Here is a 12414-nt window from a genome sequence, read left to right on the forward strand (position 1 = left end):
TCATATTTAATAACCATGTTGGTAAGTTTTCAGTCTAACAGACAAATAAATTCAAGTTCTCAGTTAATCTACACTGTAGCTTAAAATCTGTTAATGACCGTGAGGTGTGAAAGATGTGTTGAGAATATTGCATCTGTACTGGATTTTGGGTTCCTTCTCCATCTGGTGCAACCTCCTGGAACTTATTTGTAATAATCATAAACACAAGTTTCATGTCTATTAATGTTGTGGCAGTGGAGCTCATGTGAATCCTCCCCTTGTCCTTCCTTTCATCACATTCTTTAATTAGTGACAAAGTGTCAGAGGATCCATGTGGCAGCGTCGGTCGGACTTTAAAGGTTCACTTTTGGCAACCACTGTCTGGATCCACTACGCTCAACACTGGGAGCAGCTGCTGAGAAATTGCGCTGTTACTTCAGCCCATCATCACTAGCCCCAGGGCATTCACAGGCCAGTCTGAGCTTGGCTTCGGGGCTATAGGGGAGGGAGTGCACTTAACTCTGCTGGCTGAAAAAGGCTTTCTGTACCGGGGGGAATCTGATATGGACACCAGCTTGGCTGCAGAAACTTAAGTGAGATAAATTGCAAAGTAGTTAGTCTGTCCTTTCCCGCTGAAGGTAACAGACAGGGGTTTATCTCTCAAGATATGCCCATAGCCACACATTCATGAGGCAATGAGGCAGGCTGGCATGCTGAAGCTGGACATCAAAAAGATAACGCAAACATTAAGATGCAGCACAACCGCGAGCTGCTACAACATATCCTCCAATATTTTAGAAGTGTTGTGCGACACTCATTCATTTAACTGCTGTAACTGCTTGTCCTCTGTCTATCCTCTGAGCCTGTCCCAGCTGTCTTTGGGCGAGAGGCGGGGTACACCCTGGACAGGTCAGACAACCACTCACACTCACACCTACCGCCAATTTAGAATCGCCAATTTAGAATCGGCAATTAACCTAACGAGCATGTCTTTGGACGGCGGGAGGAAGCCGGAGTACCCGTAGAGAACACACGCAGACACCCGTGGTAGAACCTTCTTGCTGTGAAGCATCAGTGCTAACCACCACACCACTGTGCTGCCCCATGTACAGTATACTTACTAAATAATTTGTTCATTTTACAGGTGCTATAGTAGAGCAACAGGTGAAGTATTAGTATAGTATAGTAAATTCACGATACGTGTTCTGTGTGTCCCGTGTGGTGTGAAGGTATGAGCTGCTACAGAAGCAACTCTTCCAGCTGGAGGAGGCAGAGGGAGGCTTTGACCAGTTCACACGCAGTTACAAGACCTTCGGCGTGAACCGGCAGCCCGACAACAGCCTGATCTTTAAAGAGTGGGCTCCAGCGGCCGAGGCCCTCTTCCTCACTGGTGACTTCAGTAAGTAGCCCCGAGGAGAACTGTCTGCTCCTGCACAGCATGACGCCGATGTGATGTGTTGTGATGTGTGTTCGTGTGATGTTCAGGTTGCTTCCTCTAAGCTCACTGCGATTTATTGCCATAAAATGTATCCAATCTGGATGCGAACAAGCTCAAATTAAAGCTGAAGGTTGTAACTTAACTTTTTTTTTTTTTACTAATTTGTAAAAATAATGTGAACCTTTATGTGAAATCTTCATTTGTTTTTGGTCCCGGCAGGCGTCCTGATTGTGTTTTAAAGAAGCATGCCGCAGGCTCCTACAACACCAATCAATTTGCAATAATGAATCTAAAACGAAAATGAAACTTTCATATGAAGTTAGACACACCGTTGGAACCAAAAGGAAAAAAGAGATTTCAGCGCAGACAGAAAGGTTGCACTTCTTCACGGTGCATTAAATAAGAAATTTAACATTTCTGCTTTCCCGAACACAAAAGGGCCACAAATTAAGAAAAAGGCTCAGCGTACTGTAGTACCAGGGTATCATCCCTTTTGATCAACCAACCGGGGAGTTGGAAATGTGGAAGATATTGATTACGCGGGGTAAACTTGCATACTGAACGGGGGGATCTTTTGAATGTGGGAGCGTTTGTTAATATTTTAGTAGCTGGTTATTTCATCACCGCTTGCAAAGTTGTTGAGAGAGTGCAACCGCTGTGTTTGCACTGAAATCGCGATTCCCTCTGGTTCCAACTGTGAAAGTAATTTCAGGTTGATAGACGTTTTAGGTGTTATTTTTGACTAAAGTACACTGAGAAAATACAGCAAAATATTTATTTTTTATTTTTTTAAAGACGGAGTCTGCCATCTATTGAATATAAGGTTATCCAACTTATTTTCTTTCCTTTTTAGTTGTACAAACACTAAAATTCCTTCTTTGAATGCTCTGGTTAAAGGTTTATGATTAGTCTTGAACATGTCTCTCCCCTGACTTTGCATCACTTCTGTTAATACATAAAAGAAACGTAGAGGAGTTAATTTTTGGGGGTATTTTAAGCATAAACTCTTTATTCTCAGAACTAGGTCTGAAAAATAGTGAGGTAGGACACACGAGGAGGAGAAGAGGTGAATAGAGAATCACCAAGCCGATAAATTCCAGCGTGCGTCTGGATAAAGTGTTCATGCAGCGTATATACATGATAGAAACATGATTAAATGATGCTTATTGGCGACACGTGAAAGACTGACATGCGAGAGTGGCATGTGAAAGCATGGAGAGTAGAGTGGAGGTGCTCGGTGCATCATAAGAAGTCCCCCAGCACACCACAGTAATTCAGAGTTATTACTTCTTATGCTACATACACCGATCAGGCACAACATTAAAACCACTGATAGGAGAAGTGAATGACCCTAGACCATCTTGTGACAATTCAATGTTCTGCTGGGGAACTTTTGGACCTGGGCACTCGTGTGGATGTTTTTCCCTGATGGCAGCAGCCATCCCCATCAGGATGCAGCCTGACACGGGCACACACACAAAAAAGCTAATTGAAAAAACAGCACAAGGTGTTGACCTGGCCTCCAAATTCACTAGATCCCAAACTGATCAAGTATCTGTGGGATGATCCACAGAGGCCCCTCCCCTCAACCCATAGGACCCACAGGGCCCCCACTAACAACGTTCTGTTGCCAGACACCACAGGACACCCTCAGAAGGCCCATGTCCATTCTCTGATGAGTCACAACTGTTTTGGAGGCGCAAGGGAGACCTACACAATATTAGGAAGGTGGTCATAATGCTGTGCCTGATTGGTGTATATTACTTTAACTGGAGAAACCAAAAAATACAACCTTTGCACTGATTAAATGTGAATGAAATGTAACAGTAGTGGACAGATGTAGGCCTGTGCATCACTGTATTTACCACACCACACTATAAACACATATCTCTGTGCTCCAGCCATTCTGAACTAACCCTGTAGGTAATGATGTTACTGATAGAGTGATGCAGTGATACAGTGTTGGTAGTATTACTGAAAATACTAGCAGTAATACCCTCAGACTGACACTGTGCAGGGCTGTAAATTTATCAGTTTGTGTACTGTCCATACATATTTTTTAATGCCAGTTAGTTCCCTTTCGGCCGTCCTTCTTTCTGTATTCCTACTTTTCCCTTTCCTTTTTTAATTATCTTCCCAGGACCTTGGGCAGCAGCTCAATTCCAACATTCAATTCTGTGAGAGATTACATTTTGACACGGCTCAGTCATATTATTTGATTTCAATTTCATAGTAAATGTGGAAACAGCCCAGCAGCCACAGTCATGAATATGGTGCAGGTTGGATGCATAATGCACAGTTTTTTCAGAGGAGTTTAAGCAAAGGGAGATAAATAAATTGTGAAAAAAAAAAAAAAAAAAAAAAAAAGACTCGGCCCGCCTGTGAAAAGAGCCGCTGTTGTGCTCGGTCACTTCTGGAGCGTCTCCTGTGATTCATTTTCTCTCTCCCGCCATTGTTTACGCTCATGAATATCAAGCAGATACGGATTACAAAGTAAAAACCACATCCTAAATTCACATGCCAAGGTGGCCACTTCATAATAAATGTTTTGTGTCCTAATATATTCCTGTCAGTCAATGACAATTGGCAGTGCGGTATCAGCAGATTATGAATGTAACGTCCCTCTGTTGTTCCCGCAGATAAAATTCAATGAGCTGTGAAGTGCCGTTTTATCAGTTCTCCTTTTAGATGACTGAGCCCGCTGCTGCTTAAACTCACTGTCGCAAAAGTCGCAGGATACCGGAGAACAGCGCAGGGAACAGACGCAAGAGGAAAGAATTATGTCAGAGGTTTCAGAGGAGACGGAGAGGTAGGGAGGGGGATAACCTGTGCAAAGACGGATTGTAGAAAAACAAAGCGGTGCTGTGACCACAGGTGCATATTGAAATAGAACAGCGTCAAACTGTTGTTAGCACAAAGCAAAGTGGCAACACACTGCTGTAATGGGGAAGAATGGAACTGTTAATTGTCTAATTGGCAATTAAAATCATCAAAGATGCCGAGGTTGGATTTCAGAATTTCTGACTTTGGCAACTCCTTGTGGAAAATTCAAACATGCACAGGTCTTTTTTTGTGTTTAGTAATTCTTAAATAATTCTTAGAAATGCTGCAAATACAATAGCATCAAACATAAGTAATAACATAATGATAATTCTTATAAAATAATCAAAATGGACAGTGAAAATAAGAAATATGTCCTTCGATCAGACGATGCAGTACAGGTCAAGTGGTGATTTTTATATTGTTTTACATTTTCTTTGTGTTTGATTGAGGTAATGGAGACAGGCAGGGAAAGTGGGGATTTAAAGTCCTTCAAATGAATCTATTCAAGGAGAAAATTCCCCCAAAATGTTACAGATTGTGAAGTTCTGCTTCAGGTTTATTCCACTGTCGCCTCTGCGCTCGTTGTAGGAGTTTTCAGCCCCGGGTCCTGGAAAGCGTCTAGAGACTGTTTAGATTTAAAGAACAAACATAATTGAATGTGATTAACATGGACACCTTACTGGGTTGTTTTCTGCCACTCCAGGTCCGTGACAAAATCATATCAAAAGAATACAAAGAGAAATGCATTTCCTGATTCGTGCCGCGGCCATAAAGGCACTATTACGTTACACATGACCGTCTTTGATCAGGATGCAGCTAATAATAATTCGAACGTAAACCAATTAAGCCGATGTGTCCATTTACCCGTAGATGGCTGGAACAAATTCTCCCACCCTTACACCAAGAAGGAATTCGGCAAGTGGGAACTCGTTCTTCCACCCAAGGATGACAAGTCTCCAGCTGTGGATCATAACACCAAAATCAAGGTAGGGAACAGAACATCTTCGTGCTTATTTTCACGCCCTCGGTAGGTGTCACCTTGCCGCGACGTTGCAGGGACTTGTCGCTATAATGTTCATGGGAGATTCCCTGTCATGTGTGGTGTCTCGTGAACCAAGTGAAAACCTGGCGTGTCGCCATCAACAACGTGTCGCATTCGCGGTGCAGGAGGGAGATTACTGCATGTACACAATCTGCACAGTGGAGGGAGTAGACACACCTGAGGGGCCCAACTGATGGGTTTTATTCCGGCTCCCATCTGTGGCAGGTATCCCTCAGGACATTGTCATGTGTTTGTTCTGCGCAAAACACAGCACACGATGGGTGTACATGATTGGTTTTAAGCTCTAGTAAATAATTCATTGGGGTTAAATGCAAAAGATGCACCTCCCATTATGCATTGTCTCCCAAGCGAACAACGCGGATGAGAAATAACTCAGAAATGAGATGCCAGGCGTGGAGAGGATGGCACCGCTACGGCTCTCTCTCCTTGGGACCGGGTCACTGTTGGCACACTCCTGCGCCCTGGACAGGCTGCCCAACTCCCATTGTCAGCGGAGGTCAGTCTAAGGACGATAAGAAGCAGATGGAAACGCTGGCACCTGGCCTTTCCTTGTGCACCCCTGCTGCCTATGAATGGCTGCCTTGCTGTGAGCTCCACTTTAGAATTAGTTCCACAGCACTCCCTCGTGGAAGCCCAAGCCTAGCTCCAATCACTCTCATGTAGAGCAGCTTGCCCTTCCTTCCCCTTTGTTCAGGGCCCAATTTGTCTCCATAAACAAGCAGTGTCCTTTTGCAGGTACAATATTTCCAGTGAGCTCATTATAATGTGAGTATTCAAGACTGTAGAGGAGTCGACAAAAGTGTTATCTAAGCTCATCAAACGCACTTTTGTCTTATCTACACCTAACTTCTCGCTTATTGCCCAGCTCTCAGTTGTTTTTCTTCTTCATGCACATGCCTTTTTTTCCTTTTAATGTGCCTAATGCTGGCCAATTTGTCTGAAGGACCACCACTCTGTCAGGCTTTATACCAGTTCATTTATCCGAATATCTTTTCCTAATCCTATAAACTGTGAAGCATGTCATAAGGCGAGCCAGGCAGCTAACCCCCAGGTGGCCTGGCCATAATGAAAAAAACCCAGAGGGGAGTCTGGCCAATGGCTCGCACGCAGGTGGCATTGGAACAGTCATTATTTCACAACAGTAGCCAGAATTAGTTGCCTGTTTCTGCGGGGGAACAAAACAGGGCGAACACATACTGCGGGTAACGCCATGGGATCGATTTCTTGGTGGGTTTTTCCAACTCTCACGCTGGCTTTCTCCTTTCTTATTTGACTGATGGAGACAAAGTAACTTGTCAAACTTCCCAACTAAATTTATTTTACCCCCTTCCAATCGTGATTTGCAGACATAATAGATGAAAGGCAGAGGATAATGATTTAGATTTCCTATTTTTCTAAATTGCTCCCTGGCTGGAATCCCTTGTAAAGATGGGCCAGGGAGTGGTTGGTGTTAAAACCAATAAAAGAGTTGCACTGCTCACAAAATATAACGCGGCATAATAACCTTTGAATCCAGATTTGCCGCAACAAGTGTTCCAATCAATATTGTAGCGGTTTGTCTTCCGAACAATACTGTGTCTGCAGAGCTTTAGAAGCCCGTGCACCACTTTTAAAGCTGTGAGTTTTGCATTAGAGACTTGGGTCTTGCTTTGCGGAAGGGGGAGCGGGGGAGGTGCAGGTTGACACATTTTGAAAAATGTTTGGTTTATTGGTTGAACAATCTGCACCATCTTTCCGAATAATGGATGGGGAGAAACAGCACAGTTTTATGATGTAAGCATTTCACGGTTGGAAGACGTAAATAAATGCTGACGGTAAAATTGCATACGTCCAGGGACAGAAACATGCGGGACTCGCAGAAGAGAATTTCGAAGCCTCTGATGATTTGTGGCCAGACCTCCTAAACCAGACTGAACTTGATATTCTTTTCCCTTTTAATTGTAGTTTATAAACTGTTATACCGTATCCCTGTTTCCTGAGAGTTGTTGTCGGTTATTCTGTGTCTCCTTGTTGTGTGTCGCTTTCCTCTCGGCTTATGAAACCATGCACCTTTTCGATGTCCATTCTCTGTTACTGTCTGTTTAAATGCCCTTGCCATAACATAACACTGGTTTGTCTAATTTTCCCAGGTGGTAGTTCACACCCCGGACGGTGGGCGTGTGTACCGGATCTCGCCTTGGGCAAAATATGTGACCAGGGAGGAGAAATCAGTCATCTATGACTGGGTTCACTGGGATCCCATTCAACCTTATAAGGTAAGTTATTATTTTAATGTATTACTCCCCACCACCAAAAAAAAGGAGTATTTTCTGAGCTGTCAATATTAGAAGAAGGTGGCAATTTCAAAGATTACCATTTAAATAAATGCCTGTGAAGTCACTATCATTGTGGATCTCTTGGAAGTAAGGTTCAAAATTAGACCTGCAATTGCCACTTAATGCCATAGGGGCCGCCAAAGAGAACAATACGTCATCTTCAGGCTCTGCTTTAATGTAAAATAATGATCATTAGTGTCTTTGTTCAGTAGCAAATATAACGATGAATGTTGGGTGCCACGCAATGCCACGAAAGGAAAATTAAAATCTTTTTTTTTTTTTTTTTTTAAAAGAAATCTGGTTGATTTTTTTTAATGTGAAAGCCATTACAAGTTTCACATTTGATCAGTGTCTGCTCATTTCATCTGAGCCTCTCTTACTGCAGTGAGGAATGACCTTTATCCTATGATGAAACATGTCTATATTGAAAGCAGTGGTCTAGTCCAGGATGACAGTTAATGAATAGTTTTAGGGTAAAAAAAATCCTATAAATCCTATGTGATGGCCTTCACAGTCACTAGATCTCAGCTCAGATGAACACCAACATGCACCGTCATCATCACAACACCACATGAGGGAATATATTTTGAAAGAATGACATTCAGTCACTCCGGTAGTTCCAGAGAGCCACAACACTATTTCATATTAAATCAGCCTTTGCGTCTGAAACGTAAAGCGACTGAGGCTATTCTTAATGTGGGTGCTCGACGCTGCTGATTTGAGAGGCCCTGAACGCGTCTCAATGCTACTTGATGTCCTTAGCCCAAGAGAGGAATAAGAGGCTATTAAAGGCCACCTTGCTTTCTTTATCGCTTGTTATTTGGCACCATTTTAATTAGCGAGGCTCTCTCACTGCGAGTATATTTGTTTTATTTACAAGTGGTTCAATCATGCACTTCAAACAGTGGGTTCAGAACGCCTGGTGGGCAGCCATCGGGAAGCATGTTCCATATATAAAAACTGATCCTTGTTGTGTAACGCAGACGGAGTGAATCACAGATATTATCACGTGTAGCATGTGTAGAGCTATTATCGCTCTCTGTGGTAAGATATTGACCCAGAAAGCCCACACTTTGACTTTATGGCTCATAATTACTCAGCAGAGGTATTGTATTTTTAGCATATTTTTTTTTTGTGCTAGACTCCGTCATGATTTTCTGTCCATTTCTGGTTCCCCTCTCCAGCAAATCCACCCTCGACCGAGGAAGCCCACGAGCCTGAGAATATACGAGGCTCACGTGGGTATCGCTTCACCAGAGGGAAAGATTGCCTCATACACCAACTTCACAGTCAACGTGCTGCCTCGCATAAAAGATTTGGGTAGGAATATACTTTACATAAGATTATACTCTTCTCTTTTGGCTTTGCTCTTATTTAGCTGGATACTCAAGTCTGTAAAAAGTGAACAGCATTCACCTCTGTAGTCTCAAACTATCTTCTCAGACAGGAAGTGAAGCATTCAGATGGCCGTATACATTCCTACACGTCAATTCCGAGCCAGCTATGTGGCTGCAAAACAATATTTGATGGGGTCAGGAGAGAGATTTTCCCTTTTTTTCTATAACTGCCAGTGTCAGCTCAGGTCCATAACATAGCAGACATGCTGCCATGCTGCTTTGAGTGCCACAGTTCCTCCAGGATCAGTATTTTCAGTGGCAGACCTGCCACACTCGCTCTACATAAAACCACATCAGCGAGTCAACATCCTGTTTACTGGCATGACCTCAAGGGATCGTTGACCGTTGGGCAGTGTTTTGTAAAGGAGGCTCCACAGCACAAGTCACAGCACACAGCAGTTACTGCACCAAAACTGACAACTTGTTCCCGTTTCCATGATCATGACTCAGAGAGCCAGCGGCGTAGAAAAGCCATCTTCCTGCACCTTGAACCGTTCAGTAACAGATATCATTCATGCTTATATTCAGAGCGGGATGGTATTATCTAAAAGTGTTGTCATGACATATTGTCACAGTTAATTTGATGAATACAAATTTAACCACAAGTGCGTTTTAAACAGTTTGATATTGAGTTCTTCCTGGTGACATTTCTGACTTGTTTGTGCTGATTAATTCAGTGTAACGCGTTTGGGCTCGACGGTGGGCTGATTGATTGGTTGAACCTCCGGTTATATGTCACTGGCTGTTGCATCCTTTCTCGGTTTAATTAAACAGTATTCAGGCGGTTTATTTATTTTAATATTGTAACATGAGTCAAATTAGACCGGCGCAAGATTTATAATCTCTGAAAGTCAATAAATGTTTTTCTTTTTTTGCACAACCTTACTCGCAGGTGAATATGTAAGGACAGAATTATGTCGTTTTAACATCCTTGAAAAAAATATTTTGAGGTTGTGTTTTTATAAAATAAATAGAGAAGCAAATGACTTGAGAAAACTTTAATTTACACACAACTGACAACAGATGCATTCTTATATAACAGTCCTGCAGTGAAGCTTATCTCCATGAAGGTTGTGGTGTTCAGCATTTGTTTCAAACTACTGAGAGAGCTGTTGATTCAGCTGTGCTTTCATTTTTGGAGGCTATGGTTTGCAGTGCTTTTGAATCATATGTGTTGTGTTGTATCGACACGTTTCTATATTTTGACAACTGCATTTTAGTCCGCAGGCAAAACAACAGAAACACTTCAGTGTTTGATTCAATGCGGTTTAACGGCTCCAGAAACTACATCCTCCACAATGACCATCCAGTTAAATTACCACCTTTCTTAGGATGTTACAACATTAGCGGAACAATACAGCGATCAGCCACAATATTAAAACAACAGGCATGAGAAGTAAATAACATTGACCATCTTGTGACAATTCAGTGTTCTGCTGGGAAACTTTTGGACCTGGCATTCATTGGTGCGGATGTAACTTAGACATGTAGCACCCACCTAGACCAGACCAGGCACCCCCCACCCCATAGCAATGACACTCCTCCCCAGTAGGATGCAGCCTGACACAGGAACACACACAAAAACGGTTTAGGAACAACAACAAAAAAAAAACATGAAATACAGCAAAAAGTGTTGACCTGGCCTCCAAAGTATCTGTGGGATGATCCACAAGGCCTCTCCCCTTCACTCATAGAACCCAAAGGTGCCCCACTAACAACATTCTGTTGCCAGACACAGACTCAGAAGGCCCATCTCCATTCTCTGATGAGTCACAACTGTTTTTGAGGCTCAAGGGAGACCTACACAATATTAGGAAGGTGGTCATAATGTTATGCCAGATCGGTGTGGGATTTATTGCAAGACTGTTGCATCAGAATGCATTCGTCTCCAATAGTGTGCCTAACGCAAGTAAGCGTATTGAAATTACTTTACAGTTTTCTGCATTTAGCGTAAGAAGCATTTCTGGCCGTGCTAGGTCTGCAGTTATTTTTTTTTTTCGTCAAATTTGACCAGATTTTCTTAAAGATTTGACAATTCGTTAAGATTGACTCCTCAACTATGAATTCTCATTAAATGCTAAATATCATACAATATCATGCAACGCCCTTTTCTACTCCTGCCTACATTTCTTGTCTGGACGATAGCGCCTGCATTTCTATTTTCCTTAATTAAGATTAGTTATAGAAATATCACTGCGGTTGTGAGCGTTCTGCATTCTCATTACATGTGAGGCTAATTAACTGCGCCGTGTGATTAATTCGCTCAACTTCGTAACGAAGCGCCGGGTTTCAAATGCGACTTCAACCTCACGGAAGAGATCCCCGCGTTGGCTCGTGCCTCCGAGATGTGGCATTAGTTTTTGCATTCGAATGCAGCCCCGCCGCGCTGACATTATTACAACGCGCAGATGTGACTGGCACGGCAAACCGGGAGAAATGTGATAAATGCTGTTTTCTTGGTCGTGTCATCCTGTTTAGCAGGTAGGGAGACTGCCAGAGTAAATGCTGTCAAAGAATCCACCTGCAGCAGCCGAGGGATCCTGCACAATGGGATTCTCTTGGAGGCTAAACTCCACCGTCTCTGGTGATGGCTGACTCTGCCTGCCATTTCATTTTCTTGACTGAAAGAGAGTATATATAAATATAAAAAGAGAAACTTCCTCTCACCCCAGTGCTTTGTCATACTCCTTCAGAAGGCAACATTTTTTTTCTCTCTCTCTTCTTTCTCTCTTGCCTGAAAAGAAATATATAAATAAATCTGCTCCACACAACAGTGAAAAACCGTAGGGCCTCCCTCTGGAGTTCTCAGTGGCAGTTTAAAAGCCTGTTGTTCTCTTATTCATAGAGGCTGTTTTCGTAGGTCTTCTTGAAATGTTGTACATGACCTCCTGACTCTGATAGCTGGTGTTTCCCTTTTGCCGCAGCTTGTCTTTAGGATACTGGAGCTTGTGTCAAAAAGGAAAAGCCTGCAGCTCACATATACAGCGTGACTGACACGGGTCAGAGAGCATCAGCTCTTAAAGGTTTTATGTTGCCTCCCGTGCCAAGTTAATGTGGCCAAACACTTCGGAAATTGGCGATTTTTCAGATATTTCTCCCAAAAGTTTTCCACTCCCCGTTTCGTTCTGTGTGGTCGACCAGCCCCTCGCAACGTGAGAATTATTAGCATTTTTAGCTGCTGTTCGGGATACGATCCGAGCAGCGTGCGTTCATTAAGATGAGTTGTAAGAAAAGGGAAGAGAAGAGAAGAAGTATGCCCCCCTCCAGTGATTGCGGGAAAAATGAAGCAATACAAATAGACAGGATGTAATGCTCTCAATAACAAAGAAGCACCAGGATGTTAAGCAACACTGTATCACGCTGCCAAACAGATCCAACACAGATTTTACGATCATACAT

At 42.9% G+C, this 12414-nt stretch overlaps 1 protein-coding gene across 2 annotated transcripts in view; it reads left to right on the forward strand.

The window, feature by feature from the left end:
- The window catches only part of gbe1b (glucan (1,4-alpha-), branching enzyme 1b), an 89395-nt gene that overhangs the window by 7503 nt on the left and 69478 nt on the right, over positions 1–12414 (forward strand). The window contains exons 2-5 of one of the 2 annotated variants that reach the window (XM_084558741.1): positions 1209–1378; positions 5111–5226; positions 7433–7558; positions 8803–8938. In XM_084558741.1, the coding sequence (XP_084414867.1) occupies positions 1209–1378; positions 5111–5226; positions 7433–7558; positions 8803–8938 (548 nt within the window). The remainder of the gene's footprint in view (positions 1–1208; positions 1379–5110; positions 5227–7432; positions 7559–8802; positions 8939–12414) is intronic. The other variant, XM_084558742.1, reaches the window with a different exon arrangement.

Source organism: Chelon labrosus (genome assembly GCF_963514085.1).
Source record: "Chelon labrosus genome assembly, chromosome: 13".
NCBI lineage: Eukaryota > Metazoa > Chordata > Actinopteri > Mugiliformes > Mugilidae > Chelon > Chelon labrosus.